General features: G+C 34.7%; 1 protein-coding gene across 5 annotated transcripts in view; it reads left to right on the forward strand.

Annotated features, from left to right (window-relative positions):
* The first annotated feature begins 295 nt into the window (after positions 1 to 295).
* LOC117334342 overlaps positions 296 to 19,265 on the forward strand; it is a 137,704-nt gene continuing 118,734 nt past the window's right edge. For 3 of the 5 annotated variants that reach the window (XM_033893897.1, XM_033893900.1, XM_033893901.1), the window contains exons 1-3: positions 632 to 958; positions 15,134 to 15,250; positions 15,824 to 16,124. In XM_033893897.1, the coding sequence (XP_033749788.1) occupies positions 15,854 to 16,124 (271 nt within the window). In that variant the 5' untranslated portion in view covers positions 632 to 958; positions 15,134 to 15,250; positions 15,824 to 15,853. Of the gene's footprint in view, positions 323 to 631; positions 959 to 15,133; positions 15,251 to 15,823; positions 16,125 to 19,265 lie in introns of those variants that run through there. The other 2 variants (XM_033893898.1, XM_033893899.1) reach the window with 2 other exon arrangements.

A 19,265-nucleotide genomic window follows, 5' to 3' on the forward strand; every position in this document is an offset into this window, starting at 1 on the left:
GTGATATCACAAATTAATTCAGTGTTACAATTCATTATAGTAATATTGCAATATCATTGCATTGATTCAGTTTTAAATATCACCTTTCGATATATTACATATTCATAATTGTTATATCACCTACTGGCATTCATTTTGGATGATGTCAATTTCACTTAAATTGATTGAAAATTAAAACAGCAACCCTTAAAAATGTGCAGGCATGCATGTTATTGCTCCAGAGTATTACTTAACTTGTTATCAATGAGTAAAATAATTTTTTTCTTGAATTTCACTATTTCAGAAGATGGTCATGCTTTGGGAAGATAGACTTTTACACCTGGTATGTATCAAATGTGATGTCATAGGTAGTCCTTATGTAGGTAAATTTGCTATACTTCAGCATTAAGCTCTATAAGCAGAGAGGTCAGAATCAGATTAGGGTATACAAGACAGGCTTGAATTGCTTGTTTGTGAAATTTTCATTTTGTTTATTGCTGTAGTGATTCCTATAGTAATAATTTGCTCACCTGTGAGTTTTTACCTGTCCTGAGTGACAGATTGGCAATTGATCAGTATTAAGTGGTCTAAACATAGCGGCAGACCAGTAAATCCTGTAACACATACACGGCCAGCTCTAATCACAGTACAAAGACTTCACTCTCCCGATAAAGGCTCTAAATTTACCGGCCCGCTGGTTACTAGTGCAATAGTTACCCATATTCAGATAATGTAGTAATTGATTTTTCATATGATTCCCAGACATAGCCAATCTGTTTGGCGTAAGGAGGGGGTAATCATTAAAGGATATCATATTTGATTTCAGGAGATACAGTTTAATCTACATGTGACTGAATCAGTTCTTTTCGATTTATTGGTATACCTACTTGGATTAAAAATCAGCCTTCAATATTACGATAGTATGTGGAGGTGTATATTATTATTTACAAGATAATGGCAGAGTTTGGCCGACTCGCAGGTAAGTTCCTCGTAACAGATGTTAAAAATCATTGTCATCTTATAATTTGTAATACTGTGTTATGTTGACTCTATAAATTGGGTCTTTAATATAAAAAAGATCATGTTGAATTCAACGATATTTCTTTAAATATATGCATGGAAAATGTAAATTTGATATTTAGAATGTATCCCCGGCCTCTGTGAATAACTAAATTGTAAATGATAGCATGTCACAAATTGTCTTGATAAAAACATCGTACCTGGTAATTTTAGTTCCCGTTCCATTACCTGTATGGTAAAAAGTTATGTTTATATGTAAAGTAGCAAAGGAAACAGTTACATATGTATACGTAGACTTGAGTTACCTGTCTCACTCGAGGAGTTCAATAAATATTGATGTTCCGCAGTGTCTTGCGGCTTTTGTCAAGAGTTACAGTCGATATGCTAAGTTAGTGAATGCCTTATAGATCCACAGTCCATACGTATATATCTAGGTGTGTGCTAATTTTTTATCTTCCAGGTGAAACTAAAATGCTGTTAAATTATATGCAAATAATATAGTAGCCACAGTTATGGTAATATAGGTAAAAATCAATCTACCAGTTACTTCTCTAAGGGGTTGATAAAATTCAGTTTTACAAAACCAGCACACATACATTCATGAATCAATATGGATTTTATAGTATAAAAGACTTGGGAGAAGGGTTTTCCTTACACAACTATTCAGCTGAGGGACCCCGCAAACTTTTACTACAGTCGAGCAATGTGTACATTTTCTCATTGACTCAGTGAAAATAAGATGTGGCAAATATTTTCATTTTATTGATTTTAAAAATCCTGAGGACTGTTATGTAGAATTACGGTATATATTTGGAGAGGTGGGAAAAGCTTAGAGGCCTAGGTAAGCTGGTCAGATCAAAATCTGTCTTTTGTGTGGATGCTTTCACATCAATATATTTGTATGTGTACATACCTGAAACTTACACACAACAATTCAAAATTTCCCAACATATATTTTCCACTGATATTTTCCACCTTTATGAAATGATGAATGTATAAACATCATGTACATGTATATTCACAAATCATTATATAGATCTACAATCATTAAATACATAAGTTCAATATCAATATAAAATGATTATGATATGAATATTTTTTATATTAACCTGAATGTAAAATATTGGCTATCAATGTAAAATATGAACATAGAAATTGAGTTATCGAATGAGTTATCGATTATTGAAGACTTTGACATGCATTCTAGTTGATTTCTTGTAACTTATTTATGTCATATTTCTGACATGTTTGGGACTGAAGTTTTTTAGTCCAAAATCTACAGACTGCTGGTTTTGTTAAATTTCCGTTCAGCTTGATTTTCATCAGAACAGGAGATTCAATGTTTCACAAACATCTCTGGTCAGTAATTTTTTCGTAATTTTATGTGGGAATTACTAGAATGGAATATTTTTTGCCAAACAGTGAAAAGTAAATTGGGTTTTTGTGTTAAAGTCTTTAACACAAAAACACAATTTACTTTTCACTGTTTGGCAAAAAATATCCCATTATGATCACCCATCTATATAACCCTTACAAAAATATTTTCAATCCATTTTTTTGTACCCACCTATCATAATTTTTTTTCAAATCTTTAACCATTTTTAAACGAACATTAATGTTCGGTTATTGTGATCAAGAACTGGACTGAGAAATATAACCATATATGGTAGCCACATTCACCAATACGCCATCTACTGTCTGTTCCAATGAAATATGGCTGCCCCCATTGCCTTACGCTTCAAATAATTTACTTGCAAAAACATCTTCGTTTTATATAGTAGTTTTACCGAAAAGGTTGAAATGTATTCAGTAGGTGTTTTCAAGATGCATACGATTTGAGAAATGCATAACGCTAGCGAAATGAGAAGACTAAATGAACCTGAACTTTGCGAATAACTCCGGTCCAGGTCAATATATTTATGTAAACAACTATTGCGCAGGCGCATTCGTCTCCGGATGTTTAGAAAGTTTTGCTCTTCTGTGTTCTATCCAAAACGGCTGACATTATAGCATAGGTCTGCAAATTTGTCCGCGATTTACTTAAATGTGTAATATATATATTCTAGAATGTTACATCATTATCAACTAGGTGTGTATTTCTATAATTTAGAGAAAGAAATATATCAATGACGGCATACGAGACGATACATTGTATCATACTATACTGTAGTTACTGTACGTGTTTGCGAGAAAGAACTGTACATATGTATAGGCTTACAATTAGGTGGCATTTGTGGTCAGGGTGACTGGTCATAGCGTTAAAATTGTCATCGATTTCCATATACCATTTTCCTTTGACGAAAATGACCCAATAAATCATGTGCACGGGATTGCTTGTTGTAGGCGATACTTGGAACGTATTTACTGTTGTAAGGGAGGTAACTGCAAGATTTACGGAAATCAAAAATAAACCAATTTGATTGGTCGATTCTTCCTTCACTTTGGCATGGGGTTTACAATCGAAGTGACAGATAACTACGGCAATATTCAGATGATATCAACAATAACATTTTTGGATACGTGTGGTTGGCAGTTGTTGTCATGTTTAAAATGAACAATTATATAGCTTGTTTTTATTTCGGCAAAGACGAGAATATTTACTGAAACGGACCACACGTGAAGCAGACTTGGAAATACCGAAACGAAGAAAAATCGGGCTTAATTATAATATAAATTGGCATTATTTTCAGAGGATTGACCAAAATATATGTTCTGCAATGCCTGATTGTATCATATATAAAATATTAGAGGTTTATTTGACCGAATTTTAAATAAATTATTCATTTGCGAATCGCGGCCCGATTGTCGTTGGAGTTGAATTACCGAAATGGCCGATAGTCGACCCAAAATCGATATTTTTACGAGAATTTTTGTTTTCTTTTACCTGAAAGTATTTTGAAATAATTTGCAAAATACCGAATTCACGACCAAATTTTCGATTGCGACGAACTTCTGTGACGGTGTTAAGTTCATGTTAAGTTATATCTGATTAAAATCAGCTGTTACATGGCTACGTTTACTATGCACTACGTCTACTAGGTATTTTTTTTTTAAAGACGGAAATCCGGATTATCTAAAAACAAATGCAAAAATACTTGTGATATTCACTTAATTTGATATTCAGTCGTTAATTGTTATCTGTAGTTTGATAACTTCTGATATATTGTGATTGATACTCTATATAATATTGCTGTGGAACTTGTGTTATTTTTCAAACAAATTCATTTTAATAATTTGTTAATTTAGAATTTTCATCAAGTCATAATCAAGACTTGAAATTCTCACTACACCATACTTCAAACACAGAGTAATCGATGAATTGATAAACTGAAAATTTAAGTCAAGCAAATGAGTTGATATTTACCTTAAATATTTTTTCAATATACAACAAATGTTCAGATGACTATTTGTGCCATGCTGTTACAAGATTTCAGTTACAATTCTAAAATTGAATTAGTATGTAAATATATGTTATCCTGTCAATATCCACAAAGCGAGTGTAGTCTACTGTACTCAAAGTCATGCCAGTAGATAGCGGTACATATACTTACTGCTTACATCTAGTGCTTACTTGTGTGAACTACATTGTATTAATCAATAACAAAATGGTTCATATATTTCTATATATGACTTCACAAATTATGTGGTGTCTGAAGATCTGAATGAAGTGAATAAACGATGTATTAAATTATTTTTATGAAATATTCAAGTCACAGATCATTCTCTTTTTTAAAATATTGCTTTCAGGTCTATTTTGGTAATTCAAATATGACGGCAATCAGGCCTCGAATGGCGAATGATTACAAACATTTTAAATACGTCTCGGTCAAATAAACCCCTAATATTTTACATATGATTAATTTTGACATTGGAGAACATATAATTGTGTCCATTCTCTAATATAAGCACTGGTAGAAAGTACAGAATAGAGCTTGATAAATATATAATCAAAATTACTAATTACCCCGGTAAATATAACATTTTACGTAAACCTCCCATGACTGATGGTGAACTTAAACTTGCAAATCTCCTGTGTCATTCCAATTTTGATATGTGTAAATACATACACGAACGGTATATATATAGATATAGATATAGATATGGAATGATTCACAAATTTGCATACAGTTATGGAATCTTATAACACCCCGAAAACTGTTCTCTCCACATAAAAGATGTGATTTGTGCAATTACATTGCTGAACTGTGTGTGGTTCACTATGATTGGATGGTCAACATTGGAAAGGGACAATAAATAGGGAATGTGTCATCCCATCGAATGGACTGTAACCTTTATCAGTTTGAAGTTGAAAATGAAGCTTGAAGTTTTCTTTTCCTGTTTGCTGAATTATTTGATGAAGATAGTCTTTATATGGTTGTTATTCTTTATCAAATTGTGTACAATGCTGTAATTATACCAGAAGTATATCTTCTCATATAAAGATTTATTAACATCAAATGATTCCTGAACAAAAGGAGTCAAGTTTTTTGTTTTGAAGTACCATACATGCTTGAGTACAGTTTCAATAGGATACATTCCTAATCCGGGCCTTGATTAGCAGCTCTGGTTTTGGTTTTCAGTAGTTCTTTATGTGTGTTTCATCATATTAAGTTGAAATATGCTAAACTAACGATGGAACTAGCCTAAATTTAGTGCATATTAGAAGTTGGCATCAATAAGGTCACAGAGTCCTGGCTGTATTATAACTGATGATGGCTTCCCGAAAGAAAGAAGACATATTTTATTTTCATCCATCCAAGATAGATCAATAAACTTCCAATTTCAATCAGGACCTTACAGAAATATGCATGTGTTCAATCATATCAGAACAGCTGCAAACATTTCAAATAATTTGCAATTAATTCCTAAACCAATATCAGTAAATTTATCGACTTTAAACTTAGAAGATTACTGATTTTGCATTAAACAATAATGTTCGTTTACAGTACTTCCAGTACTTTGATTTACTCTGCACCTATTATAATTTTTTTTAAATCTTTGATTTAAAGATTTGAAAAAAATTATGATAGGTGGGTAAAAAAAATGGATTGAAAATATTTTTGTAGATGGGTGATCATAACAAATAGTGCTTCCTTAAAAATTGCATCAAAAAGTTGAGGTGTTAAAACACAAAAAAATAGGATGAGGACACAAACAACATTGTGTGTAATTAGGCCATAGTTTTAGTCTTAAGCTTTTAAGTATTGTTTTTGGATTTATACAGTTAAGTTTACCTGATATTCGAAGCTAACAATGCGTTCATGAAAAACCTGTTCCCTTATTTAATTCTGTCAAAGAAAACACCAGCTTTAAGTGGTCCATGGAGTGTAGTCCGTACGTGTATGGTAAACATTTGTCACTGAAATTGGGAAACTGTGACAGTTAAACATGAAATTCTTTGAATGGATATCGAATGTCTTTAATTACACTGACCCTGAAATTCTAACTTGTAATTATGATGGTATCATTCGATACGTAATTGACTTACTAGACGCTAGAAGATTAAGTTCATATTTCTAACATGGCTGTAAATTCTGTAAGTTTACGTAGTACTCGATATATCGATTCATCTCTATTTTCAAATCTGTAATGATTTTTTAAGTGATTTATATATGGTATAAAGCAGTCGAAATCTGATTAAGAAATATTTGATATTGGTTAATACTGTCACGTTAGATACCTATAAACAGGTACAGCGATATATCACTATAGGGTGTATCTTAAGATATGTAAATAAGTTACCTGAGTACACTAAGTATAATCTTGAAACAGTGGTGTAGCAAGGCGAAAATATATGGATGTATTATAGACTTTTGTCTATCTCTTTCTCTCTCAGTTTTTTTCTTTACTAATTTTTTTTTTTTTTTTTTTTTTGAAAAAAATGTGGATGCTTTTGACAACATGGGGTCAACATAGTAACATGAGCCTTTCAACATCCTTGGGAAACAATTGTAATGTGAGTGACAAATCTCCCACCCTACAAAATTGTAGGATATCACATCAACTGTTTGCTGGGTTTATTGCCCCAAGAACAGTCAGGGTCATTTTGAGGTGGAATTACCTTGTAGTAGTTGGTGACTACCTAACTGAACAACATACGGGAGGCCCATTGCATGCCATTAGTGTCTTGCCCAAGAACACAACCACAGAAAGGTCTGTTTCTCAGCTTCCCCAGAAACACAAACCTACACGGGTAGGGAGCTGCAGCATCCAACAACAAGCCTTTCAACATCCTTGGGCAACAAATTAATGTGAAGGACAACTCTCTCACCCTTCAAAATTGTAGGATGATATATCACATCAACTGTAATGCATGTGTAAGAGACTAAAGGTACAGCAGTACAGATCAAGAAAAGAATAATAAAAACGTTCACCTCCTTGGGTTCGAGATAGGGGAATTCCAACCCAAGGGGGAAGATTCTTAAGGTACCAAACACAAGACTTGCTTATATAGTGGATTTTCGTTAACTCAAACTCGACGGGACCACAAGAAAACTTCGAGTTATCCGAGTGTTCGAATTAAGCGAGTTGTCATTTTTGGTGCAAAGTTTGGTAAATATTTGTCAACATTATATAATTATTATAACACCTCTCTGTTGCTCATCAGTTCAGTGTAAAGACTGGTCAATGCATGTAAATGTATATGTAATATTTCGCTCTGTCACTCGTAGTTTGGTGTAGTTTTGCCGATATACAGTCTCGATAAAGTTTCTTTCGCTTATTCACTTAAATAACGATCTGTATATATATATAGTGTTTGGCAGCTTAAGAATCTTATCCCAAGGGTTGCTGTGAGGTTAGTGATGGGCCATTCATTGATTATAATAGAAAATTAATTGATTAGAAATAATTCTAGCGACATCATAAAATACCATATTCGATCAGTGAAATTTCAACCTGAATTAATTTTACCGTATTCCAAAATCGTTCTTAGACGTTCCGTTTCTTCATTACTCATTAGGGGATGGCCCCCGGGTTCCATAGATGCTTATAGCATTTAAGCATCTCGCTGACCTAAACTGTACAAACGGTAGCATGGATGATTTACACAATCATCCTGTTTTGGCATTATGTACTTTGGGTTCAAAAAAATTAAAGATGGTCTTTTCTTGATATAACAAACAGTTCATGGATGTTGTATAGACCCTTTTTATTGTAACCTAAGAATAGTTTTCACAAAATTTACCATCAGGTAACAAAATCTGATTATAATCGATTGGTTGGAAGAGATCATCCCATTGTTCCGATTAATCGATTACAAAAACATCATCCGGTTCCCATCACTATGTCAAGACATGGTATTGTTGCCGTGATGTCATACAATTGTTGAGAACATGCAAAGAGCATGAGTAGCTTGTCGCAACCCTGGGTTGAGATAAGAAAATCTCACACAGGTAAAATTGTGGCTATCCCTGTCCAGGGTAAGAGAAAGGGGGATGTCAACCTGAGAGGGAAGATTTTTAAGTTGACAATCTTAAGGCTTTAATTTTCTTACCCTGCGACCTTCTCAATGCAAGACATTGTGGATGTGATGTGATTGAATTGTTGACTTAAAATCACTGTGGGATCATTACTGTGATGTCAATGTGTTCTGTGATGCCATACAATTATTGTGAAAGGGGAAGTCTCACAAGTAAAGAGTTATACCATATCAATCTACAATATGCAGCATGCTGGGTGACTTTAGTGATTAAAGACTTTGATCACATTACCATTTACTAGTCACTCACTGGGAAGGTATACCACTTCACCATTAAGCTGTGAAATGTTGAACTTATTGGAAAGTGTCATATTAAAATTGGTCCATGGAACAGATCAATTTTCAGTCTTAATTCAGTTTTGATGCCAAAGTTTGTCTGAAGACAGAGAACTATTGGTTACTTACAATATTCTACCCTGGTAGATAAATTAGGTGTAAGTTATACGAACTTACAGTTCTAGTTTTCTGTTGTACGTCATATAAATCTTGTTAAAAAACCAACCGTATATTTATTGAATATAAAATGGACTTGCTGTGATTTTCAATGGCGCCTGTACAGTCTAACATTATAAGTATATTACTGTTGACTAAAATTATGCAATATGATTCTATAAGGCGAGTCTGTGATAATCTTCTTACTATTGAAATTGGTTGAATAGGATATTACATGTAATGAGTAGAAATTAAATGGATATCACGTGGAGTTTTGAAAAATATTTGATATTAACAGTTATAGGGTTAAGGCAGATTTTATTTTCAACTCCATACAACTTGTGTTTGGTTGACGTAGGAATTTGGGATGACTTCTCTCCGCTTACGATTAAAGTATGTCTGGCAGATATGGATGCCTTATAAGCTATTGAATTAATTTTTTTCTATTGACTGAATAATGAAAAAGAGATTTCAAAAAGTTTAAGGTTTAGAATCTCATGACTTGTATAAGCTAATGGATTTGCTGTGTTGACTGAATGAGGAGAGTTGAGAAAGACTCATTGTTAGTTTTGAATTAGCCATAAACAGTTATTCCTGTTTGATATATGATTTAGCTCATCAAATGTTTATATAGGATGTTCATGATAAGAGTTGATACCAAGAAAATCTATACTGCTTTGGGGGGGTAATGTCTGGGTGCCTTTCCATCCGATTACACAGGTGGTCAGTGGTGGCGTCGTCACGTGTGTAGATACACAGGTGGTCAGTGGTGGCGTCGTCGCGTGTGTAGATACACAGGTGGTCAGTGGTGGCGTCGTCGCGTGTGTAGATACACAGGTGGTCAGTGGTGGCGTCGTCGCGTGTGTAGATACACAGGTGGTCAGTGGTGGCGTCGTCGCGTGTGTAGATACACAGGTGGTCAGTGGTGGCGTCGTCGCGTGTGTAGGATTTGTATTGTCTAACGGTTCAGTCCAATCAGAGAGGCCAAAGTTTTCACTAATCCCAGGCCAGGTATAAAGTTGTGTACATGTATATTTCTAATGTTGTGGTATTAAAAGTAATTGGGTGGTGATGGGTTGAAATATTTCAGTACACAGGTACTGAACATAATATTTAAGTCAATGTTTAGTGTATGTAAAGCCGACCCTGATATTGTATACATTTTTAACTCCGTGATTTTTGCTTGGATTTCACATTTCTTCATTATTGAATATTAAATGTTAGGTATAATGAGCCACAGTAATAAAACAAATACCTAGAATGATGGCTTACTGGTACATCTAGTATAGGAGAATGTAATGACCAGACTGGGACTCGAACCCAGGACTTCTGATCTCTAGGCAGATAATCTGACCACTTCAGCTTGGAAATCTGTGTTCGACAATTCTAGTTCTGCTACCTAGTCCTTCAAAAAAGTCTTTTAGCCTAAAGACACACACATGAGACCCTATACCACCTTTTTATGGGCATACTTAGTTGGATACCACACATAACAGGAGGGGAAAATGCAATGGCCTGCCCAAGACTGAAGCACAGGACCTCTGAACTCTAGATGGAGTATCTGGCAATTTGAGGTTGTAACATGGCCACCAGTGTTATGGCCTTAAAATAAACCTGTGTTTCTGCTAACCCTATAAAACTGTTTATTTCCCTACCTACCTTCCTTATTTTCTTTGGTTATGTAATTAGTGGAAACACATGTATTATTTTTTTAAGGCTAAGTCTAGTCCAGTTTCGCTGTGCACGTATGTTGTAATTGATAGGGATGTAGGCATGATCATACTTTATCACAATATCCCAGCATAACTAATAGAGTCCATCATATGTAGGTATCTTGCCTCAGTTCTGACCCCAAATTCTTCACCCGAGGGTAGAATTTCCCTATCCCACATACTTAACATATGATGGACTATTTTTCTCACACCCTTTTCTTGAAATGCATAGGGAAATCGATTCAACATGGCGAAACTATTAAGCATTGATGTCATTTTTTTTTAGTTTCATCGGGGTATGAAACAAATTTTGTTTGCAAACTGTATGAATCCGCATAGCGGATTCTTGCAGAAGTTTGCAAACAAAATTTGTTTCATACCCCGATGAAACTAAAAAATAATTGACATCAACGCTTATAATTAATTTTTGAAAATGATTTTCTAATCTAAAACATGTTTTATGTACAATTTTACTGGTTTTAAATGGGATTCTTTTTCTCAAATTAATACGCAACGTCAATTGTATTGCATGTGACGTCACATTTTTCGCGCCAATCTCGGAATTTCTTTCATAGAAGAATGAAAAGAATTTTTCGACCAAGCACATTTGAGTATTTACCATGAAAACAAAGAAAAATTAATTATTATAGAAACTTTGAATTTTTTCTCGGTGACCGACAATAAAACCAATTACATATTTGGAAAGATCAGAAAAAAGTATGGTATATACCTCTCTGGTATACCACAAAAAATACCTGACTGTCAAACTTTGACATCACGTAATATTCCTCCGCCTATGTTTGCTTGCACAGCGAAAAGTATCTAGTCTTCCTCCGTAAAAAATAAGTTCTCGACACACAGTAACAATATGACTGAATTTATAGGTCAATGATCACAATTAATAATTTGTTCAAATATTAATGACACATATTAACGATACAGTGCATTTGTGAAAGTTATTGTACATACTAAACAAACAGAAGGGTTTTCCCAGTGACATCACACAGTTAAAAAGTTGTCCCGGACTTGAGGTCACTCGATGCAACTACATTGTATGTGTGATAGAGATATCCCATATGAGTGTTCCACTTGGGACAAATGTATCTCGCATGCAAAGGTGTTAGAAAACAATATTATATATGTTAGGAAGCACTTACAGGCGTGATATTTATTGAATCAGTAAAAACCTTTATGCTGTCATGGTCAAAGGTAAATATTGTCAAAATCTGGCATGATCACTCGCAAACAAGGTTTATGTTAAACAAGAACAAAACAAACAAAATCTTAAAAAAGATATCCAGGTCACAAATTCAAGGACAGACAAGGATAGATTAATGCCAGCAAAGTCAAGAACAAACCGAAGTTAGGTAAACAATAATTAGTGCACTTTTATGCCATGACATATCTGGTTTATTACAAATGGATGCACGAATCCAGGATGCACGAATTCAGGTTCTATAAACAGCTGATTATGTTGTCAATGGATGGCAGCCTTTCGGGTTATTACAGGTGATGTGTAGAACAGGAAGCAGGTAGGTGAAACATTTGTGAGGATAATGTAACGGGATGAAAATTGCAACATCCAGGCTGGAATTCACACTCATGACATCTAAAGTCTTACACTGGTGTTCTAAATGGTGACCATGACATCTAAAGTCTTACACTGGTGTTCTAAATGGAGACCATGACATCTGAAGTCTTACACTGGTGTTCTAAATGATGACCATGACATCTAAAGTCTTACACTGGTGTTCTAAATGGTGACCATGACATCTGAAGTCTTACACTGGTGTTCTAAATGGTGACCATGACATCTGAAGTCTTACACTGGTGTTCTAAATGGAGACCATGACATCTGAAGTCTTAGACTGGTGTTCTAAATGGTGACCATGACATCTGAAGTCTTACACTGGTGTTCTAAATGGTGACCATGACATCTGAAGTCTTACACTGGTGTTCTAAATGGTGACCATGACATCTAAAGTCTTACACTGGTGTTCTAAATGGAGACCATGACATCTAAAGTCTTACACTGGTGTTCCAAATGGTGACCATGACATCTGAAGTCTTACACTGGTGTTCTAAATGGTGACCATGACATCTAAAGTCTTACACTGGTGTTCTAAATGGTGACCATGACATATAGTCTTACACTGGTGTTCTAAATGATGACCATGACATCTAAAGTCTTACACTGGTGTTCTAAATGGAGACCATGACATCTGAAGTCTTAGACTGGTGTTCTAAATGGTGACCATTACATCTAAAGTCTTACACTGGTGTTCTAAATGGAGACCATTACATCTAAAGTCTTACACTTGTGTTCTAAATGGTGACCATGACATCTAAAGTCTTAGACTGGTGTTCTAAATGGAGACCATGACATCTGAAGTCTTAAACTGGTGTTCTAAATGAAGACCAGTGAACATTCAGATGCGCTTACCAAATTAAGATACTCAGGAATCCTAGATGGACAATTTAAAAACAACAGGGACTTCTAAATGTTGGATCCACCATTAACACCAATGATAGGAATGGATAATGCAAGCAACATTGGGGTACTCATTCACCCCTGAAGTGTCATAATGAACTATTCCAATGTTTAAATTGGAAGAGTTCAAATATGTCTTTAGGGGTGAATAGTTGGATAATCCAACCAATGATGGGGACTTCTAACTCTTAGATGGATAATCCAATCAACAGGGAACCAATGACAAGTGAACCAAAGTGGGACTTTAGAGGGATGTTCTGACTGAAGCTGATCGAAGAACTTTTGAACTCTTAGACAGATGTTCTGACAGACAGGGGACATTTGAACTCTCCAACTGATGTTCTGACTGAGGCTGGACTGTTAATTCTTAGATAGATGTTCTAACGAACGAAGAGCTTCTGAACTCAGATGGGTATATTCTAACCAATGAAGAACTTCCCAAATCAGACTCTTTAGGAGACTTCTGAACTCATAGACAGATCTACACGGTGAAGAACTTTTGAACTCATGCCTCCCATGCAACTACCGGAGATTTCAGGTACATTACTTTATGTAGATAATATTAGTTGCAGCCAAAAATAGCAAGAACAATAGAAATGCAAGAGATTAACATGAAGACTTGAACAAATTAAAGGACTACTAAACTCTAGTAGGATGCTCAAATCAGCATGGTAACTGATGACTGTTCCATTCCAGTTCAACTTCTGCCACAATGGGGCAATGCTTCAATATTAAATTACTTGATTAAATAAACTGTGCCATGCATGATGATGGACAGCTGCCTTAAAAGCTGAAAAATGTCGCCACCCAGCTGTGGAAGAACATATAATATACTGTTTGGAAACCTGGGTTCAGGAGTTCCACCTTTTTTTTTTTTTTGAAAGTGTAAGCCAAAATTGTATTAGCAATGGCTCAGGTAACTGCTGTAGGTGAAGTGAAGTTAATGAGCTCCTGATTTCTGTCAGATGTAATTGGCTGTCAGCTATTCGGAGATTTGAATTGAGATTTGAATTGACAATCTCTTGAGTTAAATTTTTCATTGTGTAGAAGTTTTCATTAGACTGCAATGTAAAGACTGTAAGTGAAATGGTATTTGTTGTAATTAATTACCTGTACATACCTGTAAAGTTGTGTAATCACTGGCACGCGTGTATTTGAGGATTATAGATGGAATCTACCTGTAGGTTATTGTTAGTTAAACAATAATTACCATTAATTGGGTGTGAATCTGTACACTTGTCCCTGACTTAATGGAAGTTTTCTAGTACTGGTATTATGTACGAGTATGCATACTCTTTTCATCGAGGTGTATGTGTTTTTGTGAGTAGGAGGCGAGGGAGTGAATGTTTCCTACCTAAATTGAATGTATTTGTCATATATTGTAGAAACCAGCCCATAATAATGAAAGGTGAAATAAAAAATACATTATTTCTCCTGAGGGGGTGAGAATTAAAGGGTAAGATTGTGTTTGACCAAAACAGTGTGAAGTTCTCTAGACTGTACGTACTATCGTGACACCTCCACGAGGACAACGTCATCACCTTTGATAACAGATCTAGGAAGTAAATGTTTATCCTGCTGATAAGGAAGATTTTGGATCCAGTAGTTTACAGATTCATTAGAGGCAATTTGTGTCAACTAATTAGTGTTAATTGTTGTTGTACAATGAAATGGTTAAGCAGATGTAATTTTGACCTAGATAAGTCCCGATATAATGTTTGATCAGTGTTGCTAAAAAGCGATATTTTATTTACTTCGCTGTACACTTCAGAAACACTCCTGAAGTTGAAGTATGTTGGCAGAAGACCTTTTACTGTAGAGTGTTAGGTTTTGTTGGCACAGACCTGGGGTTTGAAGATTGTGTGTTTGTGGTGTGTATATCAACTATATAACTATAGCAATAAGACTTGGTTATAAATCAAATATATAAATCAAACACCCTTTGTCACATTTATATTTATACCTATGTTATATACAGCTGGCTGAATTGTTTGTATCATATGTTTATTTCTTTTCCAGATTAAAACCAAATTAAATCCACTCGGGCAATGGAGATTATACCTACCAGTAAATTGACCAATACGGAATGGTGTGATGAACGGATAGTATCTAATGCTAGGGGAGGTCACCTTCCAGGTAAACTTTAGCAGTCTATTATCCTTTTTCTGAAATCATTGTCTTTGTTACAATTCAGGGTACATTTATGCTAAAAAATGTATTTAAAATAATTTTATCTTGTATAGTTATCTGATTACCGTATGTCATGTTTGAATAATTACCATAACAGTACTAGTGCTATCTATTGCTTTGATTGCTAATTACAATCTAAAAATAGATCCATGCAGAATATTGGTAATATACAAATGAAATATGTATGGTATTTACAATTTATTGGTAAAACCATCATGTTTCTGTTTAAAATGTATTATGTACAGCTATAAGTAAAAAAAACAAATCAATTCACTTATTTACAATAAAAATCATAATTACATTTTGTTTTCATGAACACTTTTGTAACTCAACTATAGTAAAAACACTTTCCTAAACTATCACTAATTTATACGTGTAAATATCAAAAATACACTTTGTTATCACACTGCCTAATGAAGATTGTTAACTCTAGGTTCAATGACATAAAAATTAAAATTTGTAACTGTAATTAGTTGATAATAGAAGATGTTAGTAATCATGTCTTATTTGATTTTACAGGTGATGTATAGATTAGAATGAATAAAACAAATGGAAAAGGGAGAAATGAGGAAACCGTCTGGGCGGGGCCAGCAGGATGGGACAAGGAAACTTTCTGGACGAGTCAAACGTGAAAGTAGTAAGAAAGGTTTGGGCCCAGGTCGAGTTGTTTGTTGGGGATGTAATGAGTTTGGTCAGAATTCCAGTCAAATGAAGAAAGATGTGGCCTTCAAAGATGGACTCCTGAGTAATTTCAGCAATGATCTTGGAGGTCGAGTGAAGTTGGCCGCATGTGGTGCCAGTCACACCCTTGTTGTTACAGGTGAGCAAATTTGATTGATGTTATACAATTGTGTCCAGAACAGGTAAATATTCATTATACAGGTAGTAATGGATTAAATATGAAATACAAAGGGTACATCAACTTTTTTAACTGATGACAGAATGGATCTCCTGAAATAAAAATGTAATATCTATACACAAAATTTAGTCTCTTGCTAAAAAATGAAGTTTAATGTATACTTTTTGTTTACTTTTGGGTTGACAAAGATCAAAAGTGGTGAATTACTCATCGTCATTGTGAACAAGATTAAATAACTTGAATAAATTCAAATTAAATACAAGCAAACAACATACATAATTGGAAATTGATCTCTCATGACGAGGATACACAATACAGAGAGTAATTGTATAAGTACATCATAGACATATATTCTGTACCGAGCAACAACAAAACATGAATCTAAAAAAAAAAGGCCTGGAGACGAGTAAATACTAAAACAGATATGGTGACTTGAGACGAGTAAATACTAAAACATATGGTGACTTGATCGTGGGCGCGGTTTCCCCAATCACTGAGTCAAGAGAAACAACTCCGGTAGCATCTGAACGTCTGTCTGTGCTCCATCAGCCTGTGTTTTAAAAACTAGAAAGTATCTTATTTATACTCTAGTCGACAGCAGGTGTGTAGAATGGTAATATCAATATACATGTTACATTTGTAAGTCTATAGAAAGTATAAATAATTCAAATTTAAACATATTTAGACTATGTTTAACAATGGGGTGTTAAGTTTTCAAGCTCCAGCACAGTTTGCTGATATTCAATATACTTTGTATTTACAGAAAGTTGTTCAATATATTATATTTGATATGTATTGTGTTGACTTAAGAATAGCTGGCCCTTCATGTTGACATTGTGTCAGAGTATTGTATAGAAATATGTTGATTTACAATTAGGACACTACAGGTGTAACTTCTGTGTTTGCAGTCTTGTGTGTTAGATGTAGGCTATAGACTGCAATTAATGTGCAATGTTTTGCACACCAATATCATCATATTATATATTGATATAAAGTCTAGTTATCCAGTGTTATCATACCATATTTATCCTCAAATAAGCCCATTCCCCTGGTGTATAAGTACCATATTTATCCTCAAATAAGCCCCCTTCCCTAGTGAAAAAGTTTAGTATCGTATTTATCCTTGAAAATAAGTCACCTAGCTCCCCTAATGTAAATGTTTAGTACCATATTTATCCTTAAATAAACCCCCTCCCCTAGTTTAAAAGTTTAGTATCGTATTTATCCTTAAAAATAAGTCCCCTCCCCTAGTTTAAAAGTTTAGTATCGTATTTATCCTTAAAAATAAGTCCCCTCCCCTAGTGTAAAAGTTTGGTACCATATTTATCCTTAAATAAGCCCCGTCCCCCAGTGTAAAAGTTTAGAATCGTATTTATCCTTAAAAATAAGTCCCCTCCCCTAGTGTAAAAGTTTGGTACCATATTTATCCTTAAATAAGCCCCATCCCCCAGTGTAAAAGTCAGTATCGTATTTATCCTCAAATAAGCCCCCTCTCCTATTGTAAAAATCTTAGTTTTAAAAGTTTTCCGAATGAATTTGTCCTCGCCGACTGGGGATAAACTGATTTTAACGAAGCTTTGCACACTGAAGGATATTGGTTCAATGTTCCTATATGTTCTTTAATTTCTGTTACCATATCTAGAGAAATCAAAAAATATTTACTGTGATGAATATGAATTTTTGTAACGCCATTTTGACAATACTTTGGTAATTATAGGAAGGAACACATGTACAGTGCTGATGGAAATTTGGTTTTGTTGGTAATATAATTTCTTCCATCAACCTGTAAATAACTTGGGGAAACTCTAGATGTTTCTTTTTCATCACACAAAATTTCATTAAAATAAATCAATATATGAATGAAATCAGGGCAATTATAGGAAAGTGTTGAAAATACAAGTACTGATTTTATCTATAGTAAAATTCAACATTGTGAACTGGATTATGCTACACTACTGTAGTTTTAAGGTATACATACCAGGTATTACCTGTTAAAAGACATCTAGATATTTAACATCATTTTAACTCGCCTGTATGAAATCCAGGGGAGCTATTTCTTTACCCTGGTGTTGGCATCCAGACAGCTAGGTTAAAGTTTTTATACAACAGTGTTGTGTCAATACTAATGAGGATACAACTTAGGTATGTGACATGTGTGTTTCTTATGGCAGTTCCTTTCCATTGGTACTACATTTGTGGACCTTTTGAACCTTACCATGATCTTTGACCTACTTTTGAAAAATTGATTCCAAATTTAAACCCACTCGGGGAGCATTGTTGTCTTCTGACAACTCCTGTTATGACTGTAGCAATTTCATTTCTTATAGATTTGAAATAATCTTTTAACAAGATGAAATACAAAGATAAAGAAGAAGAAAATCGGGACCTGAGAATTTTATGCAAATAAGCGGGATATTCAAATAAGCGATATGCAAATAAGTGGACTCCTCTGTACAATAATTTGTTATTGTTTCTTCAGTAACATTTTCAATGAAGAATTCTTGTTGTTACCTTACCATACTGTAACAGAGAGTATGATTTATTTTAAATCACTGCCTCGATCCGCTAGGGATCGAACTGGAGACCTCTGTCTTACTAGTCACTAGTTACTAGTCGAGCTAAAGAAAAGATCTCTATATCTGCTTGAGCAGTATATGCTGCTATTGTAGCGGAACTGGACTGGGTCGATCATCGGCGGCCAGGTAGCTCAATCGGTAGAGCATCCGGCTAGTGTTCGAAGGTCCCAGGTTCGAACCCCAGTATGGCCGTGCATTTTTCCACTCCTACTACATTTAGTGCCTGTGACCGAACCTTGTTTCAAGTGAGGTGAATACTTGACAAGGGGATACCCGAACCTGGGTTGTGGGTTATGAAGTCTTCGGGGTCAAAGACTTTAAAAGGGAGGGAAGAGTGTAGTGGAACTGGACCAGGTTGATCATCGGCGACCAGGTAGCTCAATCGGTAGAGCCTCCGGCTAGTGTTCGGAGGTCCCGTGTTCGAATCCCGGTCTGGCCATGCATTTTTCCACTCCTACTACACTAGTATTGATCAGGGTTACAATACTTAATGCAATTTGATTGAAGAATTAATTTTGAATCCTGT

Source organism: Pecten maximus, chromosome 9, assembly GCF_902652985.1.
Source record: "Pecten maximus chromosome 9, xPecMax1.1, whole genome shotgun sequence".
Lineage (NCBI taxonomy): Eukaryota > Metazoa > Mollusca > Bivalvia > Pectinida > Pectinidae > Pecten > Pecten maximus.